The following is a 10,039-nucleotide window of genomic DNA, read 5'->3' as shown; positions in this document are numbered from 1 at the left end:
GATCAAGGTGTAGCTGTAGAGACATCTCAAGGGCATTTCCAAGAACATATCACCTTCGCATTTAAATGTAAATAAAATGCATTTATTGTAAAGAAAAAAAAATAGACATTATGGGTTATTGCATGCAGATCAGTGACAAAAGTCCTAATCTAATACAATTAGAATTCAGATGTATTACAAAATGTGGAAAAGATTAAGGGGGTTGAATATTTTCTGAAGGCACTATGGGTGTGTGTGTGTATAGGGTTAGGGTTATACATATATATATATATATATATATATATATTTACATTCAGAGACAAAACCTGAGGCTTAATATGTTTACATGAATTCTATGAGCCTTTGTGTATCAGAATTCCAGCAGATCTCACAATGGAGAAGATTCCAAACGTTCTCTCCCTGTCTCCCTGTTGTTGGCTCAAGTCGTTTGGATCTGGCAACAAGCTGTTCAGGAACTGGCCTTTTTGATTTGTAGATTTAATTTACTGATAATGTGGTAAGTAACTCGGTGTCTTCAATTTGAAATGTAACTGTTCATACAATCCTTGATAATTAAAAAGAAATCCTCAGTTTAAAACAAACCAAAAATCATATTTGCCTTGGTATGAGTCAAAGAATTTGGTTGTTGAGACTTGACAAATTGGAGAAGTCAGGATAAGTTTTACTACATAGCCTAGCAAAATTCTTGTTATACCACTAGGAGACCTCGTGCAGTAAAAGAGGGCCACCTGAGGCCAGGGTCCAGAAACACCCTACCAGACCGGACCAGCAGCGGCAGCCTGTTGACCAGCAGGTCACAGCTCCAAAGGACCTCAGTCTTGAAGCTCAGCCAGGATCTTGGCTGTGTCCACAGTGATGCTGTTTCACAGGTAACGTTACTGCACAGCAGCTGTTCTTCAGCCCTTGGATAATGCTGCTCATATTTTCTATAGCTAATGATCTGACTTGGCTATTTTGCTATCTGTGAGACCGTAGACTGTCATTAACTTCTTTGTTAGATGAGATACATCTATTTGGACAAATTAAATTTGCTGGGCTTATTTGCATTGGCCATGTTGTTTTTTATTATGTGTATTCCTTTTTTTTTTAAATGTCTTTACTTATGTGCGCTGCAGATCCCGCGGGCAACTCACAGCACCATGAGGCAGCTGAGCTGCCGGCGTGAGGAGCTGAGCCGATGGCAGACCCAGACACGTGAGAGCATCGGCCGAGTGGACCAGGAGATCACTGCTCTGGAGCAGGTACACATACATCCACCTGAACACCTAAACTTTATATAGCTGAGTGCTGAGAACTAAGGACAGCACCTGTGGTGGGACAGACACATGACTTTACAGGGCTGAGATGTTGGAGTAAGAGATAACTGACTTAACTGACAGGACCCCGAAGGCTCTGTATCTTAGTAGTTCACAACAACTTCCTCTGTGATTCAAAATATTAAGCTAGGTGAAATTTCATCTTCAATATTGTTTTCCTGTATTCCTCTGTTGGGACACCGTGTGTTCAGGTGAAAGATGCAGCTGAGTGCTGTCTCCAGGAGATGATCCTGTACTGCCAGGTGCTGGAGGAGTGTGTGCTGCTCAGGGACGGCTGCACCACAGGAGACCTGGTTCATGACCATGTGCTGATAGGGCTGGAGAAGGAGGTGCAGCTGACCCAGGAGATCACAGAGCTGGTCCAGAAGCAGATCTACATGTTGCTGGAAAAGCTGAGGTCAGAGAGAAATGTCCTTTATTCTTAGAGAAAAGATAAAATACACAGTCTTGGCTGCTCAGTATGAAGCCTCCTGTCACAGCGTTAGGACGACCAGTAGGAAATCAATTAATCAAGACAGGGCAAACAAAATGCATATTATATCATGAAAATATGTCCTTTATAAATTATATTTCTCTTCTTATGATGATGAAATTGCTATTACCTGAGTGATACATGTTGATGTATTTAGATTTTTCTGGTATTCTTTTAGAATTTTCTTTCATAACCATTATTATTGTTATAGTTATTTTGTTTTTCAACACGTCAAATGTGAGTTGAACCAAGTTGAAATGAAATATACACAGTGTATATTTCCTGTACTGTGTTCCCATCTTCAGTTGATGTTTTCGGTTTTAGTCGTTATCGCCTGGTAAAACTACAGAGTGAACATAATATTAGGAGCATCTTCTTAATATTGAGTCACATACCGTCTTGCACAATCTAGGCCTCAAATGTTTCAATCTTTAAATCTCCTTGAAGTGGATTTAATAGGTGAAATCAGCAAGGGACATCACAGCTTCAGTCTGGATTCATATCACGGAAAGAGCAGTAGTTCCTACAATTTTGTACCTGTGTGAAAACAGTGACAGTACTTAAAATGATTTGTATGTATCTTGTTTACATTTTAACATGTTCTGAAACGGATTACTTCTGATGTCCCGATCAACTCAGCTCTCTAAGGGGGATCCGCACTCAGCTGCTGGCGGACTACCGGGACAAGGGTGAAGCCATCAAGCTTAACACCAAATGCATGACCTATGACTTAAAATCCCCCATCATGCCCAATCAATACCAGCCCAACCTGAACACCAAGGGGTGAGTAGGAGTGTGTGTCTGTTTTGAAACGATGTAGCCCATGTTGCCTGAGGTTGGACTAGGGGGCAGTACAGTGGCTTTTGGCACATGAAGATGCATCAAATCCTGCTCTTTTAAAAGAAACAGATGAAATAACCTTGACAAAACATTTGTGGTCTTCTCAATCTGTAGTATGACACCCCCTGCTGAAAGACTGTCACTGTACCATAGGCTTTGTTGTAATTTAGTGACTTAGAGACTTTTTTTAATCTGAAATTTATTGTTTATGCTTTTGATACTAGGACTGACGGTATGACACAGGTAACATGAGAAATGTATTTTGAGATTGCTAAAGTTTGTTTTCACTTGAATTAAACACAGGGGTAAAACAGACCTGCAATTATGGTGGGCTAGTTAAATTTTCCATCTGAGGAAGATTATATGTGAATATACCCCAAAGTTTAGGCGGGCAAATAACTTCAGCATTGTATCTTTAATATCTATCTTGGTAGAGTTTAAATGTGTTTAATCATATTCCACCAGTCTCTTAATCCGCTCTCCATCTTGCCTCCAGCACTCTGAGCTATGACCAGTGGCTGTCCCGCTGCAAGGGCCTGAAGCTGGCTGTTGAGAAGCTGGTTAAGGAGTGCTCCTGCTTCAGGGGGAACCTGCAGTACACACTGGCCAAGGTACCTGCCAACGACAGAGACGTCCCTCAACCCTTAGTACAAGACTCACCTGAAGGCTAGAGTTTAGGGCAGGCTTAGCATAAACTGTTTGGTGGATGCTTCTTACAGTACCATGAGTGAGAAATCACACTCCTCAGCCTGTCAGGGTTGGTGCCATGCTGAGCTCACTGAGTTACAGGACAGGGGAGATTGGTTTTAGGATGAAGTTAGGAGCTATCCTTAAAGGACAATTCTGGTTATTTTCAACCCTAATTTTCCTAGTTTTTGCCATCATGGCGATTGTATTGGAGAGCATCACTCAGACTGAGAGGTATATAGAGCTCCACAGTGAATAAACTGACAAATGAAAATAAGGTCCAGGTTGAAAATAACCAGAATTACCCTTTAAGCTGGTCCACTCCAAACCATCTAATGGACAGTTATACTTATGTCTCATACCACTGGTGTTTTGTATAACCATAACAGCTTAAGAATGCTCTGGAGAGCCAGCGCTGTACCACAGACAGCATCCTGCGGAAGAGGATCAATGAGATGATGAGGGCCAAAGAGGTGCTGGAGTGGGAGAAGCAGCAGGTCAGTGCAGGTGGAGGGAGGGATGGCTTCAGTATGGACAGACCACTGGATTGTAGTCGGACACGATCATTTTGACGACTGTTTTGGGTTTTAATTGTTTATTATTTTGATTGATTGACTGATCAAAACAGAGCACATCAGTGTAGTACACTAAAACCCTAAGGTCTATTTCATTCCATTGTGGCCCCTTGAGAAATGTTAGAAATCATTTATGAGAAAGTATCAAAATCAAGCTCCTGTATGGTCCAACTAGCACAATGTTTTCCTCTTTCTCCATGGATAATATGAACATAGACAATTCACACATTCTTCCATCTACAAAACAATTTCACTTGACCTCCTGTGAGACTTCACTCACCATTCTGTGACCTTATGGCCCCAATGAACCCCTGTGCCCTGCAGATCCAGGACACCATTGTGGATCTGGTGAGGGACATGCAGAAGCTGGAGGCTCAGCTCATGGGCTGTGGGTCCAAGATGCAGCTGGCCCACAGCCGCCTGGACATTCTGAAGCAGAGGCCCAGCCTCGAGCTCTGCCTGGACAAGGTAAGTGTTTCAGCAAGGTGACCGTGACTGGGGTTTTATTTCACACAGTAACTGGATACTTAGATTTCATTTCCATAAGGCCTTAAATGCTATTCTTCTTCTTCTTGTTTTGATTGTTGTTACTGTGGAGGAAATATAATACCTTTAACCCTATTCCCTCCTCCAGCCTCACATCAGCCTCATGCTCGAGATCAATAACCTGGCAAAGATCGCGTCTGGCCTGCGCACGAACCTGCAGCTCTCCCAGTAAGTCTGTTCACTTACTAACGTCACTGATTCCTCTTTAACTCTCATCCCAGCCTCAAGCTAAATTTTGCCTATCTAGGTAGCTGCAGTCTGTCAGCTCATGTCCTAAATTTGAATATTCTGATGATTTTCTTTAAGTACTCATTCATTATTATGTTAAACCTGATTTGCAGACAGAGCCTGGATCCCATGTACAGGGACCTGTTCATCCTGGAGAACAGACTGGCTGACAGAGCCCGCGCCCTCAATGTGGACCAGAAGTGCCAGAACCTGCGGCAGCGTTTCCTGCCTCTGTGCGGCGCCGCTGTGGTCATCGCCAACAAGCCCAAACTCCGCCTGGCCCCGGGCCCCTGCTCCTCCTTACAGTAGAACCCAGTAGAGTGCGTCAGCACGCAGTCCTGCGGTCTTTTCCATTTGGAGTTGCGAATTTATTAAAAAGAACCACTATCTGCAAGCAAGAAATATTTTGGCTTATGTGTGCTTCTCTTTGTTTTCATTTGTGGATTAAGTGGCTTGTATGAAATGTTTTTAAGGCTGGATGAACTATGCAAGATAATTCTAGGCCTACTCATGCTCAAGTCCTCTTGCCCATACTAGAAATAATAAATAAATAAAATAAATAAAATAAAAACGTGTCACATATGCTTAAAAATAATTTGAGAGATATGTATCAAAATTGGCCAAAAATGTGTTTGTACATATAGATAACATTCATCTATATAATATATTACGGACATTGGAAATACATTTTATTGTTTTTTGTTTTTTTTATTTAGGCTACTATTTAATGTATTTTCAATACATTGTCTATGTTGACATCATATATCTGCCAGTGTAAATATAATGTAGCCGCGCTTAATTTCCTTTTTCTAATGCGCATTGAAGTCCCATTGGTAACCTAGTGTGGATCACAGGACCATCAGTATCACCAACACAACTTAACCAAAACAGTCTTTTAGAGGACAATGAGTGGGTGTTGTCATGCCCTGACTCTGACACCCACAGCTTGTTCCTGGGTGTCACCTCTTTAACCGGGTCAGATTTATTGTGGCAACGGGCCTTGGCAACGCACCGCGTCCATGGAGACATTCTCTGTGAAGGAATGCGCCCGCTTCACACATTCCTCCTTACGTCAATATCATGGGAAACTCGGCCTACTGAATTGTAATCAACAGACTTTTATGGACTATTCAACATCATTTCTTTGAGTTGAATATGGGATGCGGCAGTTCCAAAACCACCGTGGTCCACCCGATGAGGTCCGGCGAGCTGGAGGAAAACGAGGTAGGCTCCGTCTCACATGCAACTTTTAAAGTTGTAATTGACAATTGATATATTTTCAACAGCATACACTAAGCAATATATGATAATACGTCATTGCTTAATTAACTAGGCTATCTGGAGAAATAGAGGTGCACGCAGGGCGGTATTTGACAGTGGCATGTGGTACATGTTCGGCCATGAAATCCGTACAGTAGTGACCAGAGCGCCTGCGCACTGGCAGGCTGCTTGTTGCCAAACCCTTTAGGGAAGCTGCTGAAAGTTACAAATGTCTTACATGGTATTTTATGAAATAACAGGCACTTGAGCTGCCTAACTTCCCGCCTTAATCACCATGATATGTTCAACATGACCAGTTATGCTAATGAGGTAATTAATTAAGCTAATTAATGCGTGAATTATTTCTATATCAACATTCTTGCCTACACAAAACGCGGTGGTGTTAATACGAACTCTGTCTTAAGTTAGGAGTTATAGTAGTTTAAAGAAAAACAAATTTTCAGCAAATGTATGTAGCAAGGGGCTCCAAAATCCAATCAGATCATCCACTCTATAGGGGGAATCTGTGGTGAAACTGTGAAGTTTCTATCGTATTGTTCTTGACTTGAGCTATTGTGTTCACAAGTATGTGTCAGACACACAGACGCCACCATGACAACATAATGTCCCACATACCATGTACCATGGCGGCAGGACATACAAATCTTGCTCTATAGCACTGTGTTATTAGCACAGGACCTGCACCATCTTTTCCTTATCCGTCGTCTGTCTCCCTCCTGTCAGGATGAGACGGGGAGTAAACATGGCGGCCGTGGAGACTCAGCAGTGTCAAAGGGCACCACAGACAGCGGGGTGGTGATGGAGAACAGAGAGATCCCCATGTTACCTGGAGCAGTACCCAGGAAACTCCCTCCACTCACAGGTGTGTGTGTGTGTGTGTGTGTGTGTGTGTGTGTGAGAGAGAGAGAGAGAGAGAGAGACAGAAATAGAGAAGATGGTGAGTGTGTTTGTGCATTAGACACACAGAATAAAATAGAACTTAATTTCCATTGGATATTTGTCTCCCGGTAGAGAAAGTCTACCCTGTCCACAAACTGCAGGGTTTTTCTGTGTCCCTCTACAGCGAGTCCAGGTCTGCAGCAGCAGGACGGCCCAGCGGTGGAGCGTCCCGACTCCAGTGACATCCTGGAGGAGCTGCTGAACCAGGGCATCATCCCAGTCGGCCAGCCCAGAGAGAGGGGCAGCGAGGCTGGGGAGGCCTACAACATCATGGTGGGTACCTGGTATACAGACGAGTCAACAGACACAAATCTAAGTCTCCCCTATAGGAGACTCATTATCCTCCTAAAGGTAGGATTTCACCTGGTCCAAGGTGATATTCAGGCTTAGCAAGTCTCAGAACGGACTGTGCTGCATAGATGACCGAGTTTGCTAAATTCACATGCAGATCTGGTTTTTAGCAGAACTTAACCCTCCTATTATGTTAAAGTCAAAATTGACCTGTTTCTGACTTAAACAGCAGTGAAAACCACATAAATTGTATTTTTTTTCATCATAAAAAAAAAAGTCAAACATTGTCCAAGTAGATATTTTTATAAAGTCTCTCTACACCATGTGGGTGCAAAGACTATCGACCTACACACACCTACACAACTGTTTGAGCAAGCATGCTAGACAGAGATAGTCAAATACAAAATATGCATCCTACATCTATCACAGCCAATATAATCAATAAGATGCTGCAAAATGTGTGTTTTCTAAGTGAATCGAAATGGGTGTTGTATTGTAAAGTAAATATGGTCTGTAAGGACTATAAAATACAAAAACCCTAATTAATCTTATAGGTGTTGATGGCTGATGAGTTAGTTAGTAAGGTAAAATACTAGTAAGGTAAAACATATTATTTATTATTGTATTTTCAGTGTAAGTGCATTCACTTACACTGTGAGCTCACTGTCTCCCCCTGCTGTGTATGCTGTGTGTGTGTGTGTATGTGTGTGTGTGTGCACCAGTTGGATGACAGCGAGGAGCCCAGGCGAAGGCCTCCTGCCAGACTGGAGTCCCTGAAGTCCAGGAAGGAGCAGAGTCCCACCAGCAGGGAGGCCATCGACCAAAAGATGAGACTGGCTGAAGAGAGACGCAAGGTACGCCGTGTGTGTGTTTATGTGTGTGTGTGTGTGTGTGTGTGTGTGTCATCACTTATCTCATCACCTCTGCTCTCTCTCACAGTTTGTCCCCTTGTCTCTCACCTCACAACATAATCTCCTCCCCCTCCTCTCTCTCAGTCAAGGGAAGACGAGCTTAAGACACGACTTAGGACCAAGTCTGCCCGTGTCCGTGGCCCCGCCCCCTCCTCCGCGGCCCTGGAGGAAGTCGATGCGGCCGCCTCTGTGGAGCAGCTACAGAAACCCCTTACCCCTGACCCACCTGGGACCCCGGGGAGCCACCAGGACACCCCAGATCCACCGCTGAATACCCAGGTTAGAGAGGCCAGGCGCGGGTCGGCCGAGGGGGGAGAGCAGAGGAGAGAGGCGGGAGGTGACGGCAGGGAGGGGGGAGGAGGAGGGGGCAGAGAAGAGAGAGACGAAGGAGGGGGGAGCAAAGATGACAGGGGAGAAGAGAGGAAAGGTGGGGAGAGGGAAGGTGGGGACGGCGGTGGGCTCCAGGAGGAGGAGACCAGGGTGGAGGAGCTCAAGGTGGGTCAGATCCTCACAGCCTCGGGGGAGCTGGAGAGCGACTCCACCTTTCTACATACAGAGGACGATGAGGAGATATTTTAACCTGCATGGAAGAGCCATGTCAATCAAGGGAGGGAGAGAGAGGGAGAGAGACAGAGAGATAGAGACAATATTTCCTTTTGCACAGCCAATTGGGGCTGACTAGGGCTTGTTGAAAACACTCTCTCTGTTCGCAAAAAAAAAACATTTTGTTTTGGGAGAAACTGAATGAAATGAACAAGCCCTGGCCTAGCCTGGATTGGCCCTGCAGTGGAAACCGGGCTAATGTGAGGTTGAGATGTTCATGTTCTTGTAATGAAGCATAATTTCAATAGCAGCTAAGTGCGTTAGTCCATAAACTGTTGTGATAACACTGTAGCTCGGTAATAAACATAAAGGAATATGAGGGTTTACTTTCCAATGCAATATAACAGTATATTAACCTTGATGAATGCTTTAATATCACCAAGACTCAATGTTCTTGCCAACATACCAAATTGATTTAAATGAGATTTTTTTGTTTTACATTCATTTGTGAACTGTGATATTGTTCTGTCTTATTTTGTATGCAGAGGGTATTCTATGGGCAGTTGTTTTGTTGGGCACAAGATGGTGCTGTTTCAGTTGGATGAAGTTACAGTACAGCTCCATAAAGTTAATACACCTCTAAAATAAGCTATTGTGAGTTTGGCGTCATGTGAGGAAGTGCCTTGTTTTAAAAAGACATGGAGTGTAAAAAGAGGTTCTTATTAATCAATAAAGTTTCCATATTTCCCTATGTGTTGTTTTTCTGAATGGTGTGCTTGAGAGAGGAGAGAGAGAGAGAGAGAGAGAAAGAGGGGGAGTTTTCAGGTGTTTGTCAGGTCAGAATTCACTAATAATATAACTTTATACTGTTACTTTTAGATGTTTGTTCCAAGAGAGGGGAGGAGAGAATGGTTGGTGATGTGGGCAACCTTGGTGTGACTGTGTTGTGGGTATTCAGCTGTTCCGGTGACCCTTGACCTTTAGGTTTTCTCTGCTGAACAGGTGTGTGCTGCGGCCAAATGGCAAACAAGCACAAAGTTATAGTTTCAGCTCTCAAGCACAACAGCCTTTGTCTTTATAAAATTGCATCAAACTCCGTAGGTTTTATAATTAGCATAACATCATGGAATAATTGAGGTAACTGGTAAACAGGAGTCTGTAGACTTTTTCTCCCATAGATCCTCTGTGCACGTGATCTCCGAGCCACAAGTCGTCACTCTGAGTATTTCTAAAGGTTATTGGAAAAAAGACACAAGATAACCTTTGAATAATAGGGCCAAAGCCAGTTATTGTAAAGGTAAGAGGATTCAGACTAGTCAGCATGCTGCACGCGCACGGAGACAACAAGGGGACGCAACCTGACCAGATCCCCATTGTTGAGCCTGGGAAACGCGATATTGGCCCCTTTTT

The 10,039-nt window shown here is 43.5% G+C and overlaps 2 protein-coding genes across 2 annotated transcripts; both read left to right on the top strand.

The window, feature by feature from the left end:
* Nucleotides 1–491: 491 nt before the first annotated feature.
* Nucleotides 492–4,973, top strand: LOC139646115 (tektin-2-like). Its single transcript, XM_071522025.1, has 10 exons — nt 492–496; nt 701–869; nt 1,116–1,241; nt 1,508–1,713; nt 2,428–2,571; nt 3,125–3,239; nt 3,705–3,812; nt 4,215–4,358; nt 4,525–4,604; nt 4,778–4,973. Exons 1-10 carry the CDS (start codon nt 492–494, stop codon nt 4,971–4,973), a joined length of 1,293 nt encoding a protein of 430 aa, XP_071378126.1.
* An 846-nt stretch (nt 4,974–5,819) lies between these two features.
* On the top strand, nt 5,820–8,665 carry stmnd1 (stathmin domain containing 1). The gene is made up of 5 exons (XM_071522024.1): nt 5,820–5,888; nt 6,669–6,825; nt 7,009–7,157; nt 7,898–8,029; nt 8,171–8,665. Exons 1-5 carry the CDS (start codon nt 5,820–5,822, stop codon nt 8,663–8,665), a joined length of 1,002 nt encoding a protein of 333 aa, XP_071378125.1.
* Nucleotides 8,666–10,039: the final 1,374 nt, after the last annotated feature.

The sequence above is a fragment of the Centroberyx affinis genome, unplaced genomic scaffold, assembly GCF_046629955.1.
Source record: "Centroberyx affinis isolate AG114_WGS23_722 - 3 ecotype Tasmania unplaced genomic scaffold, CSIRO-AGI_Caff_v1 ptg000949l_1, whole genome shotgun sequence".
Classification (NCBI taxonomy): Eukaryota; Metazoa; Chordata; class Actinopteri; order Beryciformes; family Berycidae; genus Centroberyx; species Centroberyx affinis.
The sequence above is the reverse complement of the archived record's forward strand: the minus strand, read 5'-3'. Positions and strand labels throughout refer to the sequence as shown.